This window comes from Struthio camelus, chromosome 1, assembly GCF_040807025.1.
Source record: "Struthio camelus isolate bStrCam1 chromosome 1, bStrCam1.hap1, whole genome shotgun sequence".
In the NCBI taxonomy this organism is placed as follows: Eukaryota; Metazoa; Chordata; class Aves; order Struthioniformes; family Struthionidae; genus Struthio; species Struthio camelus.
Window position 1 is genome coordinate 681,584 of NC_090942.1, and position 27,645 is coordinate 709,228.

The 27,645-nt window shown below is 68.7% G+C and overlaps 2 protein-coding genes across 5 annotated transcripts; both read left to right on the forward strand.

Annotated features, from left to right (window-relative positions):
• The first annotated feature begins 1,848 nt into the window (after positions 1-1,848).
• Positions 1,849-14,438, forward strand: CPT1B (carnitine palmitoyltransferase 1B). 4 transcript variants are annotated; one of them, XM_068931126.1, is made up of 19 exons: positions 1,849-1,942; positions 4,082-4,241; positions 4,326-4,465; positions 5,121-5,292; positions 5,396-5,497; positions 5,578-5,715; positions 6,269-6,346; positions 6,449-6,556; positions 7,701-7,785; positions 7,944-8,139; positions 8,509-8,694; positions 8,772-8,877; positions 9,509-9,625; positions 10,448-10,612; positions 10,704-10,838; positions 11,544-11,696; positions 12,325-12,438; positions 13,004-13,096; positions 14,225-14,438. In XM_068931126.1, the coding sequence occupies exons 2-19, from the start codon at positions 4,101-4,103 to the stop codon at positions 14,312-14,314; spliced, it is 2,319 nt and encodes a 772-aa protein (XP_068787227.1). In that variant the 5' UTR covers positions 1,849-1,942; positions 4,082-4,100; the 3' UTR covers positions 14,315-14,438. The 4 variants fall into 4 exon arrangements, with proteins under 4 accessions (XP_068787227.1, XP_068787228.1, XP_068787225.1 ...); XM_068931127.1 differs by lacking the exon at positions 1,849-1,942 and adding an exon at positions 3,743-3,954; XM_068931124.1 differs by lacking the exon at positions 1,849-1,942 and having other exon boundaries at positions 4,001-4,241.
• Positions 14,439-18,333: 3,895 nt separating this feature from the next.
• Positions 18,334-20,371, forward strand: LOC138065718 (struthiocalcin-1). The gene is made up of 5 exons (XM_068931128.1): positions 18,334-18,432; positions 18,647-18,741; positions 18,874-19,014; positions 19,557-19,662; positions 20,145-20,371. Exons 1-5 carry the CDS (start codon positions 18,366-18,368, stop codon positions 20,210-20,212), a joined length of 477 nt encoding a protein of 158 aa, XP_068787229.1. The 5' UTR covers positions 18,334-18,365; the 3' UTR covers positions 20,213-20,371.
• Positions 20,372-27,645: the final 7,274 nt, after the last annotated feature.

A 27,645-nucleotide genomic window follows, 5' to 3' on the forward strand; every position in this document is an offset into this window, starting at 1 on the left:
CTGCTCCAGCTCCTACCCCGGATCCTGCTCCAGCTCCTGCTCCAGCTCCTACCCCGGATCCTGCTCCGGATCCTGCCCCGGCCCCGGCGAGCAGCTCCCCTCTTGCTGGCCTGCAGCGGAGCCCGGGGCGGGGCGAGGGGCCGGGGCAGACCCGTGGTCCGCCCTCGGCGCTCGCCCAGCTCCTCTTTCACCCGCATACCAGGTTATTTATAGCCCGGCCGTCGGCGGCAGCTGCCGGGGATGCGTGCTGCGCCCGGGCCTCCCCCGCTCCCTGCTGCCCGGCTGCGGGGGAGCCGCCCCCGCCGCCGCCCCCGCCGCCGCCCCGGCCTCCCGCTCCCCCCGCGCCGGGCTCAGCCCCAGCCCCAGCCCCTGCCGCTGCCCTCGGCCCAGCCGCCCCGCAGCACAAACCACCGGCCGGAGCACCGGCCGCGGCGGCGGGGGGCCGCCCGCCCGGGGAGGGGCTGCAGCGGGGCAGGGCTGAGCGGCCGCCGGAGACGGGAAGGGGTACGAGCATCCCGCTCCGAGCCGGACCGGCCCGCGGGCGCGGAGGTCGGGGCAGCGCCCACCCCTGCCCGGCTCCTGGGGAGGCTCTTGCTGGCGGCACCCCCCCTGCCGGGAAAAGGGGCCGCAGCCTGGGGTGGGGGGCTCCCCCCCTGCCCGTGCTGGGTGGGAGCCAGAGCCTCTCGCCGGGGCGCACGGCGGGGCGCGCTGCAAACAGCGCCCGCACGGCCGAGCCGGGCTGAACCAGCCTGTCCGGGAGTCGCCGTCCCTTCCCGGACAGATCGAGGACTGAACCCCTGCCCAGGGGTGCAGTCTGTGCCCCACGTTGCAGAGTCTGCGCCGGGGTGGTGCAGGGGCCCTGCCCGCCGTTGTGGTCCCTGTCCCACTGGTGCAGGGTGCCCGTCCCCACTGTGCGGTCTCTGGCTGGGCGGTGCAGTCCCTGCCCGGCGGTGCGGGGTCCCTTCTTGGGCAGTGCAGTCCTTGCCCAGCAGTGCAGCCCCTTCCCAGGCGACGCAGGGTCCCTCCTGAGCAATGCGGGGTCCCTGTCCCGGAGGTACGGTCCCTTCCCAGGCGGTGTGGGGTCCCCCCCCCGCCAGGCTATGTGGGGTCCCTGCCCTGCAGAGCAGTCCCTGCCCAGTGGTGCAGTCCTTGCCCGGTGAGGCAGTCCCTTCCCGGGAGATGCGATGTCCTTGCCCGGCGGAGCAGTCCCTGCCCGGGAGATGCAGGTGCCCCCCGGCTGATGCGGAGTCCCTGCCCGGGTGATGCAGGTGCCCCCTGGGTGATGCGCAGTCCCTTCCCGGCAGATGCGCGGTCCCTACCCAGGTGATGCGCGGTCCCTGCCGGGGTGATGTGCGGTCCCTGCCCGGGTGATGCAGGTGCCCCCCGGGAGATGCGCGGTCCCTGCTCAGGAAATGCGCAGTCCCTGCCCGGATGATGCAGGATCCCTGCCCGGGTGATTCAGGTGCTCCCCTGGAGATGCAGGTGCCCCCTGGGTGATTCGCAGTCCCTTCCCGGGTGATACGCGGTCCCTGCCCGGGAGATGCGGGGTCCCTGCCCAGGAAATGCGCGGTCCCTGCCCGGGTGATGCTCAGTCCCTCCCCGGGTGATGCGCGGTCCCTCCCCGGGTGATGCGCGGTCCCTGCCCGGGTGATGCGAGGTCTCTTCCCGGCAGATGCGCGGTCCCTGCTCGGCGGAGCGGCGCTGGCGGGGCGGCAGGGGGGCTCGGCGGGCGCCGGGGCCGGCGGAGGGGCGGGCGCGGGGCGGAGCGGCCCGGCAGCCGCTGCCTTTTCGGGCCATGCCGCGGGGCCGGCCCGGCCCAGTGTCCTGTTACGGCCCCGGAGCCGCGCGGGGCGCAGCGAGCCGCCGTCCCCGGGGCGCACCGGGCGCACGCAGCCGCCGTCCCCCGGGGCGCTGCCCCCCGCCGTTTGCACCCCCCAAGCAGGTACCGGCGCCGGCGGGCAGCGGGGCGGCAGGGGGGCGCCCGGGGCGCACCGGGCCCCGAGGCACCTGGGGAGCCCTGAGGGAGTTTGGGGAGCAAATGTGGGGGAGCAAAGGCGCTCCTGGCTTTGCAGGCGGTCTCCCCTCCCTGCCCGCAGCACCGCGGGGGCGTCCCAAGGTTGTGCGCTGGTGCCCACAAGGGATCGCTGAGGCCTGCAGGCCTGGCCAGCTCTGGCGGGGGTCGAGCTGCCCCTTCTGTCTCCCCACACCCGAACCGTCCTGGCGGTGGGGCCCTGCCCTGGCTGCAGCAGCAGGTGCCTGGAGTGCTCAGCTCCATCTCAGCACCGCTTCGCTGCCTGGAGAGTTTGGGGATGCTGCGACCAGCACAGCTTTCTGCCCAGGCTCACCCCAGCAAGCATCAGGCCGTGCAGCCCCCAGGGAGCGGATCCTCCTGGGCTGAGTCCTTGGGGAAAGAGACCGGTGGATTTGGAAATAGGCTCCCTCCTCAGGGAGGTGTCCCTTGACGGTGTTCACGTCCCATCAAGGCTTATCCCAGCTCTGCACCACCCCAGTGACCTTGTGGAGCTTGTCTGCTCCTGCAGGCCAGCTCCCTGGGCCCCCAGCTCTAGAGCAGCAGGAGGGGGAGACGTGGCCAGAATGTGAGCCAGGGGCCGAGGGGTGGCCTCCATCCCACCCCTGGCATGGCCACACCGGCTTGCTTGGAGCCTGAGGTGCTGTGCAGCACTGTGCTGTGCAGCGCGGTGTAATGGAGTTCAGTGCTGTTCAGTGCTGTGCAATGCAGTGCAGTGCGATGCAATGTAATGCAGCTCAGTGCAGCTTAGTGCAATGCGGTGCAGTGCGATGCAGTGTAATGCAGCTCTGTGCAGCTTAGTGCAATGCGGTGCAGTGCGATGCAGTGTAATGCGGTTCAGTGCAATGCAGTGCAATGCAGTTTGGCGCTGTGCAGTGCAGCACAGTGTAATGCAGTTGGATGCAGTGCCGTGGTAGCTGGTGTGACTCTTGGCTCTTACTGAGCTGTTGCTGTTCAGCTTCAGCCCATAGAGGTTCCTCGGCTGACCCACACCAAGGGGTATCTCCAGATGCCGCCCCGTCCCCTTCCGTGCAGCTGGCAAGCCCCGAGGTGCTGCGTCGAGCAGCGTTTCCGTGTGCCGAGCGGCCCGGGATCTGAACCTGACAGCTGCGCCGACACTAGTGGGAGCCCAGGCTCCTTGGCCCAACACCTGCTTTGCCTGCAGCCGCGAGGGGATCCCTGAGGAAAGGGATGCCCTGGGGATCCCCCAAGGGAGGGAGCGCGGGGCTGGATGCCTGCCTGCCCCACGGCCCCGGAGCGGCTCCGTGCTCCGTGCTCGGCTGGAGGCGCTCCTGGTGCAGCCGTGGGCTGCCTGCACGGGGACGCTGTGTGCCACGATGTGCGCTACGTGGCGGGGGTGGCAGGTGCTGCACATGGCTTACATGCCACTGGGAAAGGGGGAGACGCGGCCCGAGCAGGGGGGCGCTCGCTGCTCTGCCCCCGTGCAGGCGGCTGGTGCGGGACTGCGGGGGGGGTGTCTATGCATCCGTCCGCCGGGAGCCGTGGGGATGGGCGTCCTGGCATCCGAGGGCTGTGCGTCTGCCGCCCGCCGCGGCGCTCAGCAGCCCAGCGAGGCAGGATGGCATCTCACCCTTCCCTCACTGGGCGCCCGGCCAAGGCCACGTGATGGGAAGGGCCTGGGAGCCCTCCCCGGCCTGCCGGGACGCGGCACGCGGCACGCGGCCGGTGACGCAGCTGTGCTGGCGCGGCTGCTGGCACGCAGCATGACCGGGGTGTCCGGGGCCGTTGCCGGTGCTGGTGTGACCCGCTGGGCTGGTGCCAGGGTGCAGCAGCCCGGGGCCCTCGGGCCGTTCCCGTGCACCACCTGCAGCTCCCGGCTGGTCCCGGTGCACGGCAGCCCGCGGGTCGGGGTCGGGCTGAGAGGGGCAGGCGGGTGCCTCCCCCTGCCTCCGTGGCAAACCCAGGTGCCCCCGGGGAAGGGGAGCCTCCGAGCCCCCTTGCGGGCTTTGCTCTCCTCGAGATGTTGGCTGCCCGGCACTGGGCTCCTGGCACCACTGTCCCCGTGCTCAGCGTCCCCGCGCTCTCCCGCAGGCGCCGGCGGATCCCCAGGATGGCGGAGGCTCACCAGGCTGTGGCCTTCCAGTTCACCGTCACCCCCGAGGGCTTCGACTTCCACCTCAGCCGCGAGGCCTTCAAGCAGCTCTACCTCGCCGGCGTCTACTCGTGGAAGAAGCGCTTGGTCTGCGCCAAGGTGGGCCCGGCCGGGGCTGCGCGGGGGCAGGACGGGGGGACGGCAGCGGCACCTTGCCCCCCTGACCCCGCGCTGTGCCCACAGAACAGCTTCCTGAGCGGGGTCTACCCCGCGTCCCCCTCCAGCTGGATGGTGGTGGTCATGGCCACCGCCGGCTCCTTCTACTGCCAGGTCGACCCCTCCATGGGGATGATCGCCCGCATCCGCTACTGCCTGCCCGACAGGTGAGCACCTCAGGTGCCTGCCCCACACGTCTCGCAGCCCCACGGGCACGGTCCCGGCCTGGGGGCGTCCTGGAAGGGTCCTGCCCCTCACGTCCCCTATCTCTGCGGCATAGTCCTGGCCTGGGGGTGTCCCCTGAGGGGGTCCTCCTGCTCACACATCACCAAGTCCCAGGGGCATGGTCCTGGCCTGGAGACAGCCCCCATGGGGGTCCTGCCCCACATGTCCCTCAACGCCATGGGCATGGTCCTAGCATGGGGTTGTCTCCTGAGGGGGTCCTGCCCCACATGTCCCCCAACCCCATGACACTGTCCCAGGCTGGCAATGCCCTTGAGGGGGTCTTGCCCCACATTTTCCCACCCCAAGGGGATAGTCGTGGCCTGGGGATGTCCCCCAGGGGGGTCCTGCCCCACACATCTCCCAGCCCTGCAGCATGGTCTCAGTTTGGGGATGTCCCCCGAGGGAGTCCTGCCCCACATGTCCCTCAACCTGATGGGTGCAGTCCCAACCTGGAGACATCCTTGAGGGGGTCCTGCCCCACACGTCCCCCAGCCCCGCTGGGGCTGGTGGGGGAGCAGAAGCCTGGCCCAGACCCCCGTGGTGCCTCCCCTTCCCTGGGTCACGTCCCCACGGTCCCCTCCCTGCCGCCCTCGGCAGCCGCTTCCTGAGCTTCCAGAGCCGGACCATCGTGAGCGCCGCGCTCTTCTCCACCGGCGTCTGGCTCTCGGCGGTCCTGCTCTTCCGGCAGACCCTGAAGCTGCTGCTCTCCTACCACGGCTGGATGTTTGAGCCCCACGGCAAGATGAGCCGCAGCACCAAGATCTGGGCGGTGAGCAGCCCCGCGGGCCCTGCGGCCGGGGAGCGGAGGGCCGGGGAGCCGGCGGGCTCTGCCCGCGCCCTGCCTCCCTCCAGCCTCTCCGCTGGCCCCGCAGGCTCTGGTGAAGGTGCTCTCCGGCCGCAAGCCCCTGCTCTACAGCTTCCAGACCTCCCTGCCCAAACTCCCCGTCCCCCCCGTGGAGGCCACCATCGCCAGGGTAAGGGGGCCAGGGGGGGCCGCCCCAGGGCCCACTGGGCTCTGCCCGGCCGTGGGGTCATGCAGCACCCGTGCCCACAGTACCTGGAGTCCGTGCACCCGCTGATGGACGAGGACAAGTACCGTCACATGGAGGCTCTGGCCAAGGAGTTCAAGGAGAAGACGGCCCCTCAGCTGCAGAAATACCTGATCCTCAAGTCCTGGTGGACCACCAACTACGTGAGCGTCCAGCCCCGCTCCAGCCACCCCGGTGCCGCTCCGCAGAGCTCGGGGGACTTGGCCCCGTCCGGGAGGTCCCAGCCCGCTGTGTCCGGAGCTGGAGGGGACGGAGGTGCCGGCCCCGGCCCCAGTTCTGCTCTCCTGTTGGGGTCCTGGGTTGGGACATGCGGGCACCATCCCCCCCAGCAGGGCTGGGGTCCTGGGAGAGCCTCTGTGGGCAGGGCAGGGGGGCCGGCACCTTGGGGGCTGCCTCAGCCCGGCCATGGGGAGAGTGGGGGGCTCCCCCCCAACCTGGCCCCTGCCCCTGCCACAGAGCCCAGACCCTGTCCCTGTCCCCTCTCCCCAACTCTGCCCCATCCCTGTCCCATCCCTCACCCCATCCCCTGCACCATCACTGTCCCCTGTCCCCTGCCCCATCGCTGTCCCCTGCCCCAAGGCTGTCCCCTGTCCCCCATCCCCTGCCCCATCGCTGTCCCCATGCCACGTCCCCTGCCCCATCGCTGTACCCCATGCCGGTCCCGTGCCGGCGAGCGCCCAGCGCTGTCCCCCGCAGGTGAGCGACTGGTGGGAGGAGTACATCTACCTGCGGGGCCGCAGCCCGCTCATGGTGAACAGCAACTACTACGCCATGGTGAGGACCAGGCGCCGCGGGGCGTGGGACGTCCCCGGCCGGCACCCTTGGGCTGGCACCCCGCGGCGCCGGGCATCCTCAGCGGCCCCTCCTCACCCCCAGGATCTGCTGTACTTGACGCCGAGCCGCGTGCAGGCCGCCCGGGCGGGCAACGCGGTGCACTCGATGCTGCTGTACCGCCGCAAGCTGGACCGCGGCGAGCTGCCCCCCGTCAGCACCCGCGCCGGCCGCGGCGGGGCCGGGCGCACGGGGCGGGCTCAGGGCGCTGGGGGGCTCTGGGGCAGCGGTGGGCCGAGGGCAAGGGCTGCAGGCGTGGGGAGAGCAAGAGGGGCTTGAGAGGAGGGTGCAGGGGTAGGACTGGGGGCAAGGCACCGTGGGGCTGGCAGGGGGTCCCTGGGCTGCAGCAGGGCTGGGGGTGAGAATGGGATGGGGGTCAGGACTGGGGGCCAGAGTGGGGATGGGGGTCAGGGCTGTGACCTGTAGGTCAGGAATGGTGGTTGTAGTGGTGTGGAGGTCCAAACCGGGGAATCAGGAATAGGGATCAGCAATGGGGCTGGGGGTCAGAACTGGGAGTGGGTGTGGGGCTGGGGGTCACAGCTTGGAGTCAGGACTGAGGGTTGTAGTGGGGCTGGGGCTCAGGAATGGGGATTGGAGTGGGGCTGAGAGTTGGGGCTAGGGGTGGGAACGGGGCTGAGGGTTGGGGCTGGAGGTCGGAGTGGGGCTGGGGGTCAGGGCTGGGGTGGGAGTGGGGCTGGGGTCATCACTGGGGTCCAGGAATGGGGGTTGGAGTGGGGTTGGGGGTTGGGGCTGGGGGTGGGAATGGGGCTGAGGGTTGGGGCTGGAGGTCGGAGTGGGGCTGGGGGTCAGGGCTGGTGGTGGGAGTGGGGCTGGGGTCATCACTGGGGTCCAGGAATGGGGGTTGGAGTGGGGTTGGGGGTTGGGGCTGGGGGTGGGAATGGGGCTGAGGGTTGGGGCTGGAGGTCGGAGTGGGGCTGGAGTCATCACTGGGGTTCAGGAACGGGGACTGGAGTGGGGTTGGGGGTTGGCGTTGGAGGTCAGAGTGGTGCTGGAGGTCAGGGCTGGGGTGGGAGTGGGGCTGGGGGTCAGGGCTGGTGGTGGGAGTGGGGCTGGGGGGGTCACAGCTCGGAGTCAGTCAGGACTGAGGGTTGGAGCAGGGATGGGGTCAGGGCTGGGGACACAGCGGGGCTGTGGGTCAGGAATGGTGGTTGTAGTGGTGCTGGGGGTCAGGGCTGGGGGTGGCAGTGGGGCTGGGGGTGGCAGAGGGCTAGGAGGGGAGCAGGCGTGGGTCCCAGCCCGGCTGCCCCGGCCCCGCTCACGCCGGCCCCACGTGCAGGTGATGGCCCTGGGCATCGTGCCCATGTGCTCCTACCAGATGGAGAGGATGTTCAACACCACCCGCATCCCCGGGAAGGAGAGGGGTATGCGGCCCCTGGGGTGGTGGGGCCGGGGCTCAGACCCCGCTGAAGGCACCCAGGGGTCTCTGCCGGTGCTGCACCCTTCGCGGTGCTGGCGGCCGTGGGTCCCCGGCTGTCCGGCAGCCGTGGTGGGGCAATGACGGGGGCCGCCGTCCCCACAGACACGCTGCTGCACTTGCTGAACAGCAAGCACCTGGCCGTGTACCACAAGGGTCGCTTCTACAAGGTCTGGCTCTTCCACGGCGGGACGCTGCTCAAGCCGCGGGACCTGGAGATGCAGTTCCAGCGCATCCTGGATGACCCCTCGCCCCCGCAGCCTGGCGAGGAGCGGCTGGCGGCCCTCACCGCCGGAGAAAGGTGCCCCCAAGGGCCCCAGGCCAGCCGGGGGCTGTGGCAGCTGCCCCGGGGCAGCGGTCAGGCACCAGGAGACCTCTCGGGGTGGGAGATGCGGACATGCAAGGAGATGGACCCAAACACGCCCCTATGGGCAGCGTAGGATGCTCATGTGGTAGGAGATGGGGAGATACAAGGAGATGGACCCAAACACGCCTCTGCAGGCAGTATCGGATGCTCACGTGGTGGGAGATGGGGAGATGCAAGGAAATGGACCAAAACATGCCCCTACGGAGAGCATGGTGGCCCAGGAGCTGCAGTGTGGGTCTGGGCATGGGTGGGGGGCATGGGAGAGGGCATCGCCAGCCCTCACCCCTCGCTGGTGCTGGGCAGGGTGCCCTGGGCAGAGGCTCGGACCAGGTTCTTCAGCTACGGCAGGAACAAGGCCTCCCTGGATGCCATCGAGCGGGCGGCCTTCTTCCTGACGTTGGATGAGGAGGCGCACGGCTACAGCCCAGACAAGGAGGACTGCATGGACGTCTACGCCAAGTCCCTGCTGCACGGGAAGTGCTACGACCGGTAAGCAGCGCTGGGTGCCGTGCCGCGGCCCTGCACCTCTGCCCGCCCCGCGCCGCTCAGCCTGCACCTCCCCGCAGCTGGTTCGACAAATCCTTCACCCTGGTCGTCTACAAGAACGGCAAGCTGGGTGCCAACGCTGAGCACTCGTGGGCTGACGCGCCCATCATTGGGCACCTCTGGGAGGTAACGGAGGGGCACCTTGGCCAGGCACCCCAGACCGGGCTCCCCCAGGCCGTGCATCCCTGGGCTGGGCACCCGCAAGCTGGCCCAGATGTGCACCAGATGTGTGGGGTCACACCTTTGCTCAGTGTCCCCAGATGTGCACCCCCAGGCTGCCCCCCCCAGATGTGCGTCGCCTGACTGGGCACCCTCAAGCTGGGCACCCACCAGATGTGCATCCCTGGGCTGGGAACAAGGAGGGGTCCAAGGGGGTCTGGAGGCGTCTCGGGCCACGCTGCGGGGATCTGGATGGGCTGTGCTGGTGGGAGGAGGTGGATGGGGCTGCCCTGGGGGGATGGTTGGGGCTGCTCAGGGGGATGGATTGGGCTATGCTGGGGGGGGGGGCATGGAGCTCTTTTAGGGGAGCTGAATGGGGCCATGGTGGGGGTGACTGGGGTGTCTCTGGGGGGCAATGGGGCTGCCCTAGGGGGATGGGTTGGGAGGTGGATGGGGCTGCCCTAGGGGGGGTGGATTGGGAGGTGGATGGGGCTGCCCTAAGGGGGTGGATTGGGAGGTGGATGGGGCTGCCCTAGGGGGGTGCCTGGGGCGCCGTGGGGCCGGTGTCCCCGTGCTCAGGCCCTGCCTCCCCTCCCAGTTCACGCTGGGGACGGACCGATTCCAGCTGGGTTACGATGATGGGGGCCACTGCCGCGGTGAGCCCAACACGCAGCTCGCGCCCCCCCAGCGCCTCCAGTGGGACATTCCCCAGGAGGTGGGTCCAGCCCCACACCCCCAACCCTGCAGAGCCCCGACTGAGCCCACCAGGGCCCCGGCCCTGGCCCTCAGCCCTGGCCCCACGTCTGTGCACCCTGGAGCTGTCGTGCCCCATCCAGAGCCCTGACTCCGATGCATCAGGGTGCGCGCCATGTCCCGTCCAGCTCCCCGACCCCACGGCGTTGCATGGGCTCCATGCCCTTTCTAGTGTGCCTTCTTTTGGGGTCACACCTTTGCACAGTTTTGGGGATCAATACGTGGAGCAGGTACCTGCCACAGGCTCCCCTGCTGGAAAGTGCAGCAAAGCCACCCAGCCCCTTTCAGGAGCTGAGGCTGGGAAGTGCGCGGTGCACGGCCCACGCCAAAGAGCCCACCCTGCTTTCGTGCCTTGCCACGAGCAGGGAGCAGAGCTGGCTGGAACCGCTGAGGAGTCACTGGGGCCACGTCTGCCCTTTGGTGCCTCGATGCCCCCAGCCCTGCGCCCCGGGGGTCTCGGGGTGAGCCGCCAGCATCTCCCTGCAGCCCTCGCCTGCTCCGGCCGGCTGGGGCTGTGCACGCTCTCCGCCGGGGCCGGGTGGGAGCTGTGCAGGGGCAGCCGGGCTGCAGGGCTGGGGCAGGGGCAGCGGCACCCCGCAGGGAGCCAGCTCGATGCCACGGTGCAATCTGCACTGCGGCAGGAACCGGTGCTCAGGGCTGTGGGGACCCTGCCCTGCGGTGCCATGCCGTGCTGGAGCAACCACCACTGTCATGCGTGTGGCACAGTCTCAGCAGGTCTTGTGCCCCAGCCTGGCTCACCACCACACTGCCCCTGTCCCCCCAGTGCCAGGACATCATCGAGAGGTCCTACCGCGTGGCCAAGGCGCTGGCGGACGACGTGGACTTCTGCTGCTTCCAGTTCTCCCAGTTCGGGAAGGGCCTGATCAAGCGGTGCCGGACCAGCCCCGACGCCTTCATCCAGATCTCCCTGCAGCTGGCCCACTTCCGCGTGAGACCCCCGGCGTGCCCATCGCGCCAGCCCCGGGGACACAGGGACACGTCCCCCCCCGCACCGGCCTCACCCCAGCCTTTCCCCCCAGGACAAGGGCTGCTTCTGCCTCACCTACGAGGCGTCCATGACGCGGCTCTTCCGGGAGGGCCGTACAGAGACGGTCAGGTCCTGCACCGCCGAGTCGACAGCCTTCGTGCGGAGCTTGGGGGACGCCAGGCAGAGCGTGAGTGAGGCGCTGGCGGGGTCTGGCCCATCCCTCACGTGATGGAGACGGGTCTCCAGCCCTCCCTCTTCCCCGGCCCCCACAGCCTGTCCTCCCTCCTAGCCCTCTGGCTATGTCCTGTTTGGCCCACATGGGTCTGGGCTGTCCCTACACAGCCTGGCCCCATCCAGAACCTGTCCTGTTCCTGGTGGCCCCATCTCCCAAGGACTTTTGGGAGTCCTTGGGTTTCTTGGTGATGTCCTGGGATAGCTGCCCATCTCTTGGGCACCCCTGTCACCCCGGACAGCTCCATCTCTGGGAGAGGTCCCTGTCCCTTGGGGAGGTCTCCATCCATTGGGAATGTCTCCATCCCCGAAGGAGGTCCCCACCCCTTGCGGAGGTCCCTGTCCCTTGGAGAGGTCCCCATCTCTAGAAGAGGTCCCCATCTCTTGAGGAGGTCCCTGTCCCATTGGGGTTATCCCTGTCTCTGGAGGAGGTCCCCATCCCTTGAGGAGGTTCCTGCTCCTTTGGGAGATCCCTGTCTCTGGAAGAGGTCCCCATTCCTCGGGGAGGTCCCCATCCCTTGGGACGCTCCCCTGGCTGGAGCTGGGGAGCAGGTGCCTTCCCCAGGCAGGACTAAGGCAGTTCCCTGAGCATCCCAGGGGGTTGGTTTGGGCTGCCGTGGCCCCAGCCCTGCCACCAGCCCCTGAGCACAGCTCTCCGCAGCGGGCCGAGCGCCAGCGGCTCTTCAAGCTGGCGGCCGAGAAGCACCAGCACATGTACCGCATGGCCATGACCGGGGCCGGCATCGACCGGCACCTCTTCTGCCTCTACGTGGTGTCCCGCTACCTGGGGGTGCAGTCGCCCTTCCTGGCGCAGGTGAGCCAGGGCCTGGCCCTTCCGGTCACAGGGCTGCGCCCAGGGCCGACTGTGCGCACAGGCGGAGCACGGATGGTGCAGGTGTGGGTGGGCAGGGGTGCAGGGAGCACACACGCAGCGACATGCACCACCCGCGATGCTGGCAGCAGCGTGCAAGGTACACGTGACACCAAGACACACGCTGCACGCTGCCACACCGCATGCACGTGACTGCGCTCCTGCCTGTGACACCAACACACGTACAGCATCGACACTGACACCACCACCTGCAGCCCCAGCGTGCGCTCACACGACATCCACACGTGCAATACGCTGTGAGCACTGACCCACTGGCACAGCCACATACACTGTACGCGTGACACCATGCACGCGTCACATGGAAGGCCACCGCACGTGTGACACCAGCACGTGCATGTGCAACGGCAGCACCCACCGTGCGTGACACAGGTGTACACGTACAGCAGCCGTGCTCTGCCTGTGACGCTGGCACACGCAGAAGCAGCGACTTCACCCTGCGCCTGCAGCACTAAAAGACGTGCGGCGGCCGTGCTGTGCGTGGGCCGTGGCTGCGCAAGCAGCCGTGTGCATGGCGCCCGCGCAGCGGGGCGCTCACGGCCCGGCCCCGCAGGTGCTGTCCGAGCCCTGGCGCCTCTCCACCAGCCAGACCCCCCAGCAGCAGCTCAAGCTGTTCGACTTGAACAAGCACCCGGACCACGTCTCCACTGGCGGCGGCTTTGGCCCGGTGAGCGTCGCCCGGCCCCAGGGTGCTGCGGGGGCGGAGGGGCCACAGGACCCCAAGGGGCAGTTTGGCTGGGCCCGTGGGGCAGGGAGGGCACGTGTGTGGGACAGGCATCTGGGGTGTGAGGGGCAGGCAAGCAGGTGTGCAAAGGGGACAGGTGTTCGGGTGTGCAAGGGGCAGGCAGGAGGGTGTGCAAAGGGGACGGGTGTGCAAGGGGCAGGCAGGTGTGCAAAGGGGATGGGTGTGCAAGGGGCAGGCAGGCGGGTGTGCAAAGGGGACAGGTGTGCAGGTGTGCAAGGGGCAGGCAGGCGGGTGTGCAAAGGGGACAGGTGTGCAAGGGGCAGACAGGCGGGTGTGCAAGGGGCGGGTGTGCAAGGGAGACAGGCATGTGGGTGTACACAGGGGACGTGCATGCAGCACACCACCCCCCGCCCTGGGCTGTGGGTCAGGGCTGCCCCACATGCCACAGCCCTCATCCCCCACGTCCCTCACCCTGCCCCCCGCACCACATCCCGCACCCCCTGCCCCACGGCCGGCCCCACGGCCCCCTGAGCTCCGCTGCCGGCAGGTCGCCGACGACGGCTACGGCGTCTCCTACATCATCTCCGGCGACGACCTCATCACCTTCCACGTGTCCAGCAAGATCTCCAGCGCCGAGACGGTGAGGGCCTCCGGGCAGGGGGGACAGGCTGCCATGGGGCAGCCATGGGGCCGGGTCCATACTGGGGGCTGCCATGGGGCCGGGTCCATGCCAGGGCTGCCATGGGGCAGGGGCTGCCATGGGGCTGCTATGGGGCTGCGTCCATGGCAAGGCTACTGTGAGGCAGGGGCTGCCGTGGGGCTGAGTCTGTGTCAGGGCTGCTATGGGACGGGGTCTGCCATGGGGCTGGGTCCATGCCAGGGCTGCCATGGGACAGGGGGCTGCCGTGGGGCCGTGCCTGTGCTGGGGCTGTCCGCCCCGGGGCTGCTGTGGGGCAGGGGCGGTCGTGGGTCTACCGTGAGGCTGCTGTGGGGCCGGGTCCATGCCAGGGCTGCCATGGGACGAGGGGCTGCCATGGGGCTGTGGCCTGTGCTGGGGCTACCATGGGGCAGGGGCTGCCGTGGGTCTGCGTGGGGCCGTGCCAGGGCTGCCGTGGGGCAGGGGCTGCCATGGATCTGCGTGGGGCCATGCTGGGACTGCCATGGGGCAGGGGCTGCGTGGGGCAGGGGCTGCTGTGGGTCTGCGTGGGGCCGCGCTGTGGCTGCTGTGGGACAGGGGCTGCGTGGGGCAGGGGCTGCCGTGGGTCTGCGTGGGGCCGCACCGGGGCTGCATGGGGCAGGGGCTGCCGTGGGGCAGGGGCTGCCGTGGGTTTGCGTGGGGCCACACCGGGGCTGCATGGGGCAGGGGCTGCATGGGGCAGGGGCTGCCATGGAGCAGGGGCTGCCGTGGGTCTGCATGGGGCCGCACCGGGGCTGCCGTGGGGCAGGGGCTGCCGTGGGTCTGCAGGGGCTGCCATGGGTCTGCGTGGGGCCGCGCTGGGGCTGCCATGGGACAGGGGCTGCCGTGGGTCTGCGTGGGGCCGTGCTGGGGCTGCCGTGGGACAGGGGCTGCCGTGGGGCAGGGGCTGCCATGGGTCTGCGTGGGGCTGCACCGGGGCTGCATGGGGCAGGGGCTGCCATGGGTCTGCATGGGGCCGCACTGGAGCTGCATGGGGCAGGGTCTGCGTGAGGCAGGGGCTGCATGGGGCAGGGGCTGCCGTGGGTCTGCGTGGGGCCGCACCGGGCTCCATGGGGGCGCGCTGCTCCGCAGGACTCCAGGCGCTTTGCCGCGAACATCCGCCGGGCCATGCTGGACGTCGCCGAGCTCTTCGACGCGCCGGCCCGGGCGGCGGGGAAGTGAGGGCAGCGCCTGCGCCGGGACCCTCCGCGGGGGCACCGGGACCCTCCGGGGGGGCGCTGGGACCCTCCGGGGGGGCGCGGGGGCCGGCCGCGCCTGTAAACCCTGCCCACCCATAAAGGTTGTTCGTGCCACCAGCCTGGGCGCCTGGGGGGACCTCGGGGCCGGCGCGGCCGTGCCGGCGCAGCACGCGCCTGCAGCCCCGTGTGCCGCCGCGGTGCCCGCGGGGACGCAGCGGGCGCGGGGGCTGCGGGCACACGCAGCGGGGTGCGCAACCGGCTCCGACAGCGCCGGGCCAGCTGCCAGGGCAGGGATGAAAGGAGCCGTGTTTGCCGAGCGGGGCCCGCGCGGCGTGCGTAGGTGTGACGGCGAGCTGCGCACCGGGGCACGGCGGTAGGGAGCAGAGCTGCGCAGCGCCCCTGGGCTGTGCCCAGGGCGGCGAGCCCTCGGGGTGCTGGGGGGCTGGGGGACGTCTGACCCCCAGCGCCTCTTATCCTCTGAGTATCGAGCTTTGCAGGCTCAGCAACGCTTTGCTTTAATGCATTTCATCCGGCGGCGCTAAACCCGGCGGCTGCCGGCCGCGGGGCTGCGGAGCGGGGAGCTACCCCGGCGGCGCGGGCAAGCGCGGTGGGTGCGTGCTCCTCGCAGGCGACAGCCCTTCTGCTGGAGTTTGCACCCCGCCGAACTGCGGCCGCGGCGTCTCCGGGCTCGCGGTGCCGCGACCCACGCAGACCTCCAGCGCCGCCGTGGCCGCGGCGCCGAGGATGGTCACGGGCGGGGGGCCAGCAAGGGCTGGGGGTCTTGGTGGGACGTGGGGACGCTCCAGCCAGCCCAGCGCACGTGTCTATCAGCGACCCCGCAGGCTGCAGCCTGGTGCAGGCACCGCGTCCCGCGTGGGCGCGAGCAGAGGCCGCTGGTGCAGACCAGACACTGGCACCTGCACGAGCCAGGTCTAACCCCAGGCACCTCGAAATCTCTTGGCGACAGAGCAATCTTTTGAAAATACGGTTAATTTACCAGCCTCACCACAACGCCAATAAACTACCTGCAAGCTCCTGCATTAAGGGACCCCAGCCCAGCTGCCACCTCCTCCCACCCGGCGCCTGGGCAGCGCGGGGCGCGCCGAGCTCACCCGGGCGCCGGTGCGAGGCTGAGCACAGCCCTGCCGCTGCGCCCTCCGGGCAGGAGCAGCCCACCCGCCCCGTCCCAGCTCCTCTCTGCTTCCCCTCCTTCCCGTCCCACAAACGGCATCGTTTGCCCCGTGAAGAGGGAGGTTTGTGGGCAGGTGACTAGGAGGTGGCACCGCAGAGCGCGGTGAGCTCCCCCAGGGCAGGCACCCAGCAGGCGCAGGCGCAGCGGCTGTCGCCCCATACCCTCGTCCCGGGAGCACCACGGGGGCTCCCGCTTGGGATGCATCCTGCACCATGGGCCCTGGGCTTGGGGTGCATCCTGCACCACGGGGGCTTGCATTTGGACTTCATCCTGTACCACAGGGCCCCATATTTTGGCTGCATCCCACACCACGGGGCCCCGCAGTTCAGCTGCGTCATGGGCCATGTTTGTCCAGCCCTGGGGAGACCCTTCCCTGCTCGGGGGTTTCCAGCCCAGGAGCAGAGGCTGCGGGGAGCCGGCTCTTCCCCGGGGACCTGGGCGCCCTGTGGGGTACAGGGCTCAGCAAGCCCAGCCCCAAAGGCCAGCTCAGCCCCAAGGCCTGGGGCTGGGACATGGAGCCTCCCAAGCGCGCGGGGAGCTGTAGGCCCCGTCCATGCACCTCTGCCAGGTTGAGCTTGCCATCTCCTTGCGGGGAGGGAAAAGGAGTTGCTGATCCATGTCCGGAGCCTCATGGTCCTTAGCCCCACAAGCTCTAGTCCTTATCTGATCCCCTTAACAATGAGGTACAAAGCGCTGGCAGGTTCCCGGGGAGGGGGGGGATGCTGCAAAGCATTAACCCTCTGCTGCTCAGCGGCAGCCCTGGTTTTGGAGGGGAAGCTGGGTGCACAAAGTGACTGCACCGGCGCAGCAGGGGGGTCCCCAGCACCCCCACCTGTCCCAGGGCTGTCCCGGGTCGGTCCCCGGGCCGGTGCCCAGGTCTCTCCCAATGTCTGTACCAGGTCTGTCCCAGGTCTATGCCAGGGCTGCCCCCAGGTCTGTCCTAGGTCTGTGCCCAGGTCTGTGCCCAAGTCTGTCCCAGGTCTATGCTCAGGTCTGTGTCCAGGTCTGTCCCCAGGTTTGTGCCCAGGTCTACGCCAGGGCTGTGCCCAGGTCTGTCCCAGGTTGATGCCCAGGTCTGTGCCCGGGTCTGTGCCCAGGTCTGTGCCAGGTTGGTGTCCAGGTCCGTGCCCAGGTCCGTGCCCAGGTCTGCCCCAGGTCAATGCACAGGTCTGTCCCAGGTCAGTGCCCAGATCTATCCCCAAGTCTGTCCCCAGATCTGTCCCCAAGTCAGTCCCAGGCTGGTCCCAGGTCTGCCCTAGACTGGTCCCCAGATCTGCCCCCAGGTCAATGCCCAGATCTGTCCCCAAGTCTGTCCCAAGTCTATCCCAGGTCTGTCCCCAGGTCAGTGCCTAGGTCCGTGCCCAGGTCCGTGCCCAGGTCTGTGCCCAGGTCTGTCCCAGGCTGGTCCCCAGGTCAGTGCCCAGATCTGTCCCCAAATCTGTCCCAAGTCTATCCCAGGTCTGTCCCAGGCTGGTCCCAGGTCTGTCCCAGGCTGGTCCCCAGATCTGCCCCCAGGTCAGTGCCCAGATCTGTCCCCAGGTCTGTCCCAAGTCTATCCCAGGTCTGTCCCAGGCTGGTCCCCACATCTGTCCCGGGTCGGTGCCCAGGTCGGCGCCCAGGTCGGTGCCCGGCCGGGGGCGTCAGGCGCAGCGCAGGCTCCTGCCTGCCCAGGGCTCCGGCGGTGGCCGGGCGCGAACCCCCGGGGGACGGTGCCGCGCGGGGCCCGGAGCAGCCGCAGCGCCCCCGGCCCTCGCTCCCGCACCCTGCGCTGCCCGGCGCCGTTGCGCACGGCCCTTCCCAGGGACCCAGAGCAGCAGGGGAGCGTCTGCTGTTCCTCTTTGCTGTGTTGATCAGCCGGTGTTTTCCTTCCAGATTTTTTTCATTAAAAGCTTCAGAAACTGATTGCTGCTGAGGCCGGCCGGTATCGCACCCGCCGGGGATGGAGCTGTGCCTGGGGCCCGTCTCTCGGCCCGTTCGCCGGTGCAGTGCGGGTGCGCAGCTGGAGCCGGCGTGGCGGGGAGCAGGGACGGCTGCTGCCACCCCCTGCTCCTCGGGGCAGCGATCCGCCCCTCCAGACGGGCCGGTGTTAACGCAAGAGCGGCGAGCACGGCCGGAGACAGCGTGGCTGGGGCTGCACGCGCGCCGCGCAGCCTGGGTCGCGACGGGGAGCCCAGCGCCTCGCGGGGCAGCATCAAAAGCTGCACCCAGAGCACGGGCAAAGGGTGCAGTTAGCGCAGGCAATGCCAGGGGCAGGTGGGGCGCCGGCAGCCCAGCGGGGCTGCTGCTCCCCAAGAGCCGGGGAGGCGGCCAGCTCCCCAGGCAATGCCAGACGTGGGTCCCGTGGGAATCCAGGCTGACGGGGGACTGGGGCACGCGCCCCGGTCACCGTGGGGCTGGACCCCCTTGCAGCCCCCCCCCACACCCCGGGGCACCGTCTGCTCCAAGCGCTCCCAGCCGCCGGGGGATTTCACCGGCACCTGCCGCCAGGTTTGCACGACGCACAGCGGCCAAAGCCGAGATAAACCATTCGCTAGCACAAGCACTGAGTAAAACCGGGGGGGGGCAGCGGGGCAGCAGGGAGGTACAGGGGCGCCGGGCGCAGGGCACGGCTGCTGCGAGAAGCGGGCGGACGGACGGACGGACGGACAGACGGAGGCTGCACCGCTGCCCAGCCGGGTGGAAACCAGCCAGCAGCTGCTGCTCCGCTTTGATGCGGCGCCAGCGAGGCCGGCGGGGGGGCACTCCCCCCTCCCCAGCCCGGCTCCCGCCGCGGCTATAAAGGCGGCGGCGTGGGCAGAGCGCGAGGCCAGCTCCAGTGCTCGCTTTGCAGGGAAGGGAGAGGATGAGACGGGCAGCCTTCCTCAGCCTCTGCCTCCTCGCCTGCCTGGCCTTGCACCCCGGGCTGCCAGGTGAGCCCCTGCCCGGCCCCCCACCACCGCCCCGGGGCGACCCCTGCCCGCACGGCCCTCCCTAACCCTTGGGCACCGGGCGAGGGGCTCTGGGGGGCCGCGGCCTCGCCGGGAGCCCGGGGAGGGACACCCCATCCCCGGCGGAGCCGCGGCTCCCGGGGATGCGGCTGCCCAGACCCCCTGCCCGGGGCTGCCCCTGCCTCTCCCCCAACAGGGGTGCGAGCGGACAAGTGCCCCAAGGGCTGGCTGGACTTCAGAGGGAACTGCTACGGGTATTTCCGCTACGAGCTGCCCTGGAAGAGGGCGGAGGTAAGGCCCCCGCCGCTGCCGGGGTGCCCCGGAGGGGGACGGCGGCGGCTGTGGGTGCCCCCACGCGGGACCAGGCGGCTGCGGGCCCGGGGAAACTGAGGAAGGGATGTGATGCCCCTTCTCCCGTCACAGGCATGGTGCAGGAGCATCAGAGCTGGGGCCCACCTCGCCTCCATCCACACCTCTGAGGAGCACAGAGCAATTGCCAAATTCATCTCCCAGTACCATCACGGCGAGGAAGAAGAAGATGTCTGGATCGGTCTCTTCCGATGGGTGAGCGCCCGGTGCTCTGTAGCCACCAGGGCACGCCAGCAGCACATCTGCACTCGCTCTCACTGCCCAGGAGCCCCACGCGCGGCGCCTGCTCGGACGGGGTCCCTGCATCCCCTGCCACCCTGCCTGCACCCACGCGTGCCTGCTGCACCCCCTGTGCCTCTACAACACCTGCCTTGCCTGCACCCACGCGTGCCTGCTGCACCCCCTGTGCCTCTACAACACCTGCCTTGCCTGCACCCACGCGTGCCTGCTGCACCCCCTGTGCCTCTACAACACCTGCCCTGCCTGCACCCACGTGTGCCTGCTGCACCCCCTGTGCCTGTGCATCTGCTGCTCTGTCTGCCTATATGTCTCTCCCCTGTTGCTCATATCCGCACATGTATCCTGTGCTGTCTGCAGGCTGCTCATTCCCCACCAGCTCCCAGCACCTTGCTGCTCCAGTGCCCCCTGCACCTGTCCCAGCCCTGGGCCCTTCTCTACTTCACCTCATTTTCTGCCCTGCATGTGTCTTGTTTACCGCCCATCTCTGCTGCCTCCAGAACTCAGTCTGGGCATGGATAGATGGATCCAAGAAGCATTACTCTGCCTTGGATGATGATGATTACCCAAAGGGAAAGCACTGTGCAGTGCTGGACGAGTCCTCAGGTGAGCGGGGGGTGCAGAGCCACGTGCAGCGGGAGGGCACCCCAGCAGCCCTGCTCTCCCTGCCCCTCCTCGTCCCCTGGGCACGTCGCAGGGGCTGGGCAGCCTTCCGCAGGCGAAGAGGGCAGATCATGGGGGAAGTTTGCTGCAGGACCATCCGCCTGGGACAGGGATGCTCCCGTGGCCTGTGGCCACAGGCGGGAGCAGCGGGACGTCTCGTCCAGAATCCTGCTCCGGCAGGCTCAGCTCTGGTGTCACAGCGGGTGGCTGAGGGCTTTATCCAGCTGAGTCCCGAAAACCTGCAAGGATGGAGCTGGCACAGCCTCCCGGAGCCCCTGCCCCGGCATGCGAAGGTCCCCACTGGGGCACCCCATCCCTGCACCCCAAACACTGTCCCCAGCCACAGGCCATGAGCGGGGACGGGCTCGCCGAGAGGATGGAGGGAAGGGTCCTGCCGCAGCGCTCGCTCCCCTTTCTCTCTGCAGGTTTCTTGTCCTGGGATAACGACTCTTGCGGCGAGAGGAACGCTTTCATCTGCAAATGCACAGCCTAGGGAGCTCCCCTCTACCTGGACGTCGCCCCACTCCCCCGTGTCCGTGCACCCCGCACCGGGCACTCCCAGACCCCGTGTAGCACCGCTGCCGTTGCAGGCAGCCCCCGCCGCCTCTTCCCCACGGCGGCCCAGCAAACCAGCAATAAACTGCCCCAAAGCATGCCGTGGCACCCGTGTCTTCTTCTGGGTGGTGTCCCGCGGCCCCGGTCTGTCCTCACCCTGGCTGGCTGCAGCAGGGCACAAAGGGAGCCAGGATGCTGCCCTGGTGCCCCCAGCGATGGGGGTCTGCCCTGGCACAGGGGTCCTGCGGACTCACCGGCAGCAGTAGGGGAGCCGGTGGGGTCCCGCGGGAGCCCACCCTGCTGAGGCAGGCGAGCAGCGGGCGATGTGGCCAGGCACCATCTCCCCGGGCAGGGTCCCTGCAAGGCATCATTGCACCAGGGGTCGCGGCTGGTCCCGAACATGCAGTAATGTGGGTAAATAGCAAGGTGTCCCTGTGGGCAGGGAGAGCTTGCCTTGGCTAAAAGAAGTGGAAAACTCCCACTGCTGAAGAGAATTTATGGGAGTTTGAGAAATCCCCGTATTGCTCCTTCCCCCAGCGCTGCTGTCTCCATCGGCCCCAGTGACCCGCTGGCATGCAGCGGTGGGGCTGGAGACAGTGGCGTTTGCTGCTGCACCTTCATGACCGAGATGGGACGTTTCTGCTCCCCAGGGGACCACTGTGTCCAGGCCCTGCTGCCACCACCACCTCTCTCCCCCTTGCTGCAAAACCTCGATGCTCCATGCAAAAAATGCAGCACCTGGCTCATCAGCAGCCGTGGGGTGTTCAGATGGTGTCAGGGCCAGCAACAAAAGGGCTTGCACAAAATCAACTGAATGAGTTCAATCCAGAGGATTAGCACAGAGAACAGAGGGCTGGAATGACGGGGTGCAGCTGGCACTGGAAAAGGAATGCAGAAAAGAGCCACACAAATTCCTCTAAGGCAGGAGATTATGGAAGTGCAGGGGTGCTCGACCTGCTTTCTCAGCTGCACGGCAGCAAGTTGCAATCTGAGTACCACAACTTTCCCCTAAACTGCAGCCAGCAGCTGCCTTGCCCCCTGCCCCGGGTGCATCTCAGCCCAGCATCAAGCTGAACCCACTGATGCTTTGGTGCTTCTCCCATGGGGCAGCCTGCAGCCTCCCCTAGGAAAGGGGGGGTGCAAGTGACTCCCCAGCATGGGATCAGCTTTGGCGAGAAGGGGTCCACGCACCGCGGGTGTGTTCACCACGGGGGCATGCACTGTGGGTGCGTGCACTGTGGGTCCGTGCACTGCAGGTGTGTTCACTGCAGGTGGGTGCACCGTGAGTCTGTGCCCCATGGGTCCATGCATTGTGGCTCCATGAAGCCATGGATCTGTGCCCCATGGGTCCATGCACCATGGGGACATGAAGCCATGGGTCTGTGCCCCTTGGGTCTATGCACCATGGGTCTGTGCACTGTGAGTTTGTGCATCGCAGGTCCATGCACCGTAGGTCCATGAAGCCATGGGTCTGTGGCCTGTGGATCCAGCACTGTGAGTTTATGCATCATCAGTATGTGCATCATGGGTCCATGCACCATGAGTCCATGCACCATGGGTCATTGCACTGTGAGTCCGTGCACTGTGAGTTCATGCACCGTGGGTCCGTGCACCGTGGGTCCATGCACCGTGGGTCCGCCTTGCCTGAGAATCAGCTTCTTGCTGCTGGTGCCTGAACCAGCACAGCCAAAATTGTCTGAGGGGCAGGGGGCAGGCATGGCTTGCTGTCTGCTGCACGGCACCGCGGCCCCCTGGACACAGCTGCTCTTACCAGCACAAGGCAGGGGCTGGCGTGGCTGCCAGCACCAGCGGCAGCAGCCCCAGTCCTCGGTCCAAGCCGGGCTCTGCTGTGCCCACGCTCGTCCCTGGGCTCTCACAGCCCTCCAGCATGGCCCGCCGGTGCCTCCAGCCCCCGTACCTGTGCCCAGGTGCGCAGAGGCTTCCAGCTCCAAACCCTGCCTGCTCGGCGCTGGCCTGCGGCGCCAGGGACAGCTCGGCGGCAGCAGGAGCCCGATGGCAACGCACAAACACCGAGTTTTTCCCGCCATGGGCGAGCATCTCTGCCACCGCTGCTGCTCCGGTGGTGCCTGCAATGAGCAGTGTCGAGGCCAGACCGGTGTCACCCAGGCAGGAACGTGGGCCCGCCGGCTGCGGCGCCCCGGGACACTGCGGGACCTGCGGCGGATGGAGGGGGACAGCTGACGTGTTTTAGCCCTCGCCCTGCCTTTATGTTCAACTATAACGGCCCGGAAAACTGCAGTCTCACTTACGAGCTGCGGTGCGCCTGTGTTTGCCTTGCTCACATTAAGCGAGTCAGATATTTACCCAGCACTCGGTGCCGGGGATGAGAGAGCCGGGAGCTGCCACCCAGCAGCCCGCAGAGGGTCCCGCGCTGGCGGCAAACAGGGAACGGCCCAGAAATGCAGAAATGGCCCAGAAAGAGGGCGTTCGTGTGTCTGCCAAGGTCTTGATGCCTCTAATAGCTGTGGGCTCAGAGGCAACGAGCGCTCTCTAATTAGTGCGGGGACAAAGTTTATCTGGAAAGGTGACGGGGTGTGTGGGGCTGGGACCTGTCGTGGGGGACGGGTGTGTGGGGCTGGGATGTGTCCTGGTGGGGGACGGGTGTGTGGGGCTGGAGCTCTCCAGGACAGGTGTGGGGCACAGGTTGGTGCCAGCTGGGCTCGGGGATGGATGAGGCTGACGCTGCTGCTCAGCTCAGGTTTTCCGTGGCTGCGCTCGGGGCTGTGGGGCCCAGTCGGTCCTGTGGGGCCAGCCCCCGTCACACCCCCTCATGTCCACCACGCTCCTCCAACCCCATCTCACCCCTCCAATGCCATCACACCACCTCCATGTCCATCACATCCCTCCACTCCCGTCACCCCCCTCCACTGCCATCATATCCCTCCATGTCCATCACACCCTTTCACAGCCCCTTCATAACAACCACATTCTTCATGTCTGCCGCTCCCCCTTTCACCAGAATCACACCCCTTCACCTCATCACACCCCTTCACCACCACCGCCGCACATCCCCTTCATCTGCTTCACCTCCATCACGCCTCTTCACCATCATCACACCCTCCGAGCTCCATCACACCCCTATCATACCCCTTCACCTCCATCAGACACCCCCTTCACCCCATCGTTTCTCTTCACCGTCATCACATCCCTTCGCCTACATCACACCCTTCAACTCAAACTCCCCACCCTCCTGTTGACCAGCTGGCACGGGGTGTGATTGCAGGGCTGTGAGCATGGGGGCACAATTGCAGGGGTGCCATTGCAGAGGTGCGATTGCATGGGGGTGTGATTGCAGGGGCACAATTGCAGAGGGTGTGAGCATGGGGGTGTGACTGCAGGGGCACGATTGCAGGGGGTGGGATTGCAGGGGGGTGCGACCGGAGGGGCCGGCGCGGCACCTGCAGGAGGAGCTCAGCAGCGCGGCGCAGCGCTCCCGGCCGCCCGGGCTGCCCCGGCGCCCAGCGCTGGAAGCTCAGGGTCGAGTCATCGGACCCTTCCCAGGCTCCTTGCTACAGGGGGGGCGGCGGCCCGCGGAGCGGCGGGGGAGGCTCGGGCCCGCCGCCTCCCCGGCGCCGAAACCCCCTCGGGGACCGGGACGGGACGGGACGGGACGGACGCTGCCTCCTCGGGGCCCTTCAGAGCTGCGGAGCGACCAAGCTCTGCCCCGTGCTGGGGCCCCGCGGCTGGCGGGGGCGGGATGGAGCGGGAGGGGGTGGAGGGGACGGGAGGGAGCGGGAGGAGATGGGACAGGGGGATGGGACAGTGCGACGGGACGGGGCGGGAGGGGAGGGGACGGGAGGGGACAGTGGGAAGGGATGGAGCGGGGCGGGAGGGGATGGGGCAGGAGGGGACAGTGGGACGGGAGGGAGCGGGGCGGGAGGGGATGGGGCAGGAGGGGACAGTGGGACGGGATGGAGCGGGGCGGGAGGGGATGGGGCAGGAGGGGACAGTGGGACGGGAGGGAGCGGGGCGGGAGGGGAGGGGACGGGAGGGGACAGTGGGACGGGATGGAGCGGGGCGGGAGGGGATGGGGCAGGAGGGGACAGTGGGACGGGAGGGAGCGGGGCGGGAGGGGATGGGGCAGGAGGGGACAGTGGGACGGGAGGGAGCGGGGCGGGAGGGGATGGGGCAGGAGGGGACAGTGGGACGGGATGGAGCGGGGCGGGAGGGGATGGGGCAGGAGGGGACAGTGGGACGGGATGGAGCGGGGCGGGAGGGGATGGGACGGGGCACGGACGGGGACACTCTCCTTGCCCACTCGCACCTCCCAGCGCTGCCCCCCCCACCCCGATGGGGCCGGGCCGGGGCCCGGCGGGGGCCCAGGGAGCGGGGCGCCCACGCCGCGCGGGGCACCCACGTGCTCCTCGCCGTGGAGCCCGATCCGGCCGCGCTGGCCCTGCGGCTGCCGGCGGAGGTGCTGGGACAGCGCTCTGCCCTGGGGCCGGCCGCGGACGGGGGCCAGGCTGCCGCGGGGGCCGGAGCGCTCCCACTCGGCCTGGCCGCAGCCAGCCCGCGGCCGCGCTCAGCTCCAGCCCCCGGCGGGCAGGAGCCGCGGACGCGCCGCGACCGGCTCAGCGCCGGCCCCGGCCCCCCAGCGGAGCCCCCAGCCCATCCGCAGCGCATCCCCAGTGGACCCCCCAGCGGACCTCTAGCCTATCCCCAGCGGAGCTCCAGCAGAGCCCCCAGCCCATCCACAGCGCGTCCCCAGCGGACCCCCCAGCGGACCTCTAGCCTATCCCCAGCGGAGCTCCAGCGGAGCCCCCAGCCCATCCACAGTGGACCCCCCCCAGCGGATCCTCCCAGCGGACCCCCAGCGGAGCTCCCAGCCCGTCCGCAGCGCATCCCCAGCGGACCCCCCAGCAGACCCCCCCAGCAGGCCTCTAGCTCATCCCCAGCGGACCCCCCAGTGGCGCCCCCAGCCCATCCGCAGCGCGTCCCCAGCGGACCCCCAGCGGACCCCCCCAGCGGACCTCTAGCCCATCCCCAGCGGAGCTCCAGCGGAGCCCCCAGCCCATCCGTAGTGCATCCCCAGCGGACCCCCCAGCGGACCCCCCCAGCAGGCCTCTAGCCCATCCCCAGCGGAGCTCCAGCGGAGCCCCCAGCCCATCCGCAGCGCATCCCCAGTGGACCCCCCAGCGGACCCCCCCAGCGGACCTCTAGCCCATCCCCAGCGGAGCTCCAGCAGAGCCCCCAGCCCATCCGCAGCGCGTCCCCAGTGGATCCCCCAGCGGACCTCTAGCCCATCCCCAGCGGAGCTCCAGCAGAGCCCCCAGCCCATCCGCAGCGCATCCCCAGTGGACCCCCCAGCGGGCCTCTAGCCCATCCCCAGCAGACCCCCCAGCCCGCCCCCGGCCCATCCCCAGCGGACCCCCCAGCCCGTCCCCAGTAGACCCCCCCAGCCGCCCAGCGTGCACCCACTCCGCACTCACCTCGGCCTCCTCCCCGGTCTTCCTGCCCCAGAAGTACCCGCAGCAACACCCCCGATAGTGCAGCCACCGCTGGGGGCAGCTCACAGCCCCCATCTCTGCTCGAAGGGGCGGGGAGGGGGGGGGAAGGCAGCTTTCAAAACCGCAGGCAGAGCGAGGCACCCCAGGGGGCACGCTGCCGCCTCCCGGGCCGCGGCGGCGGGCAGGGAGCTGGGCCACCCTCGGAGGGGGGCAACCTGCAGAGCCCCCTCCCGCCGCAGCTGGGGCAGGGGACATGCCATGGAGCGCAGGGCAGCGGGGGGGCTGGGGGTGCAGGGCAGGGCCAGGGCTGGGGACACGATGGGACGGGGACAGGCCGTGCTGCTGCTGGTTGGCAGGGGTGGGGAAGTGCACCCAAGGCCCAGGAAGAGCGAGAGCCCCCAGGCAGGGGGGGACTCACCTCCCAGCAGGGCAGCGAAGAGCAGACAGCCGAGGAGGCAGCAGACAAGGGAGCTCCCAGCGCGCATCTTCCCACGACCTCTGTGGAGGAAAAGCAACCGGGGAGCAGAGCAGAGCAGGGAGCGGGGAGCTGGGTGCAGAGCGGGGTGCAGGGAGCTGGGTGCAGAGCAGGGTGCAGAGCGGAGAGGAGCCGGGGTGCAGGAAGCGTGAAGCATAGCGAGGCCAGGGAGTGGGGAGAGGAGCAGGGAGTGGGGTGCGAGGAGCAGAGCAGAGCAGGGCAGGGGAGCAGAGCAGAGCTGGAGTGCAGAGCAGAGCAGGGGCCACAGAGCGGGGTGCGGGGAGTAGAGTGAGGCCGAGGTGCAGGGAGCAGGGTGCAGAGCAGGGCAGGGGATGCCCAGCGCGGTGCTAGGGCGTACGGAGCAGCACGCTGGGCTCCCTGCCATCCCGCCCCACCAGCCCCCAGAGCCGGCTGCCGTCAGGCACCAGCGGGCAGCAGGGCAAGAAGAGGCTCCGCGGCGAAGGTCTCACCTGGGCGCACTGCTCTGCAGGCCAGTGGGAAGACCAAGGGCTTGTTGTTTGTGAGTGCATGGTGGGGGCTTCCCTGGGTACAATTTATAGCCCACACAACTAATAGGACTCGGGGGGGACGCTAATGGGCAAGTAAGTAATCCAAATTGTAAATAGCACTCTCCCAATCGAATGCACACAGTAAATAAAGGTGGACGCAGCTCTGGTCTCTGGAAGCAGGAATGTGCCGGGTGATGTTTACTCAACGTAACGCCGCAGGGAATATGTCACCCCTGATACCCTGACGCCTTTGGGGGCTTGGTCACGGCAGCTGGCTCCCCCCTTCCCCTCTGTCGTCTTTTTCGGGGCATTTCCTCCCATTTCCTCCTTCCACAGCTGCTCCCCAGCTGCAACCACAGGTGCCTTTTCCAGCCCTACTAGTCCCCATCTGCCTGCAGGCAGGGCTCCGGCGGGGTCGAAGCCCCGGCTGGGTGAAGGAGGGAGGGAAGGAGTTTGCTCCTCGCCCGGCCGGAGCCCTCGCATCGCCCTGGTGCTCGCGGGAGTCGGAGCCGCGTGGCCCCTGTGCCCCTGCGGCCGGGACTCGCGAGGAGCCGCTTCCACTTGCAATTTCCCTCTAAAATTTATACCAGCCTCTGATTTCATCTACCAGTTTTCAGGCTAATCCAATTCATTCATTCATTTTTGGAGATTTCAGACTCCAGAAAGACCTTTTTCCTCTCTGTAACTCCACAAGAGATGGGAGGAGGAGAAGTTGGTATAAAAGATGCAGAATAGTTTTGACATGACTTTAGAAAAACCTTCCTTGAACAAACACTTTTTAATGACTAAAGTAGTTCCTGCTGCTGATAAAAAAAAAAAAACACAACCCCACATCCAGTTCAAAAAATCCTCCCCACCTTGTGGGCGACCTTCTGCCACCATGAGATGAGAGTAAATATTTTACTGCCCTGGGCCATGC

Coding starts and splice junctions, on each gene's coding strand:
- CPT1B (XM_068931124.1), top strand. CDS start 4,011: ATGTTGGCTGCCCGGCACTGGGCTCCTGGCACCACTGTCCCCGTGCTC. Junction 5,716..6,268: donor CCTGGTGGACCACCAACTAC/GTGAGCGTCCAG, acceptor TGTCCCCCGCAG/GTGAGCGACTGGTGGGAGGA. Junction 6,347..6,448: donor ACAGCAACTACTACGCCATG/GTGAGGACCAGG, acceptor CCTCACCCCCAG/GATCTGCTGTACTTGACGCC.
- LOC138065718 (XM_068931128.1), top strand. CDS start 18,366: ATGAGACGGGCAGCCTTCCTCAGCCTCTGCCTCCTCGCCTGCCTGGCC. Junction 18,433..18,646: donor CTTGCACCCCGGGCTGCCAG/GTGAGCCCCTGC, acceptor CTCCCCCAACAG/GGGTGCGAGCGGACAAGTGC. Junction 18,742..18,873: donor TGCCCTGGAAGAGGGCGGAG/GTAAGGCCCCCG, acceptor CTCCCGTCACAG/GCATGGTGCAGGAGCATCAG.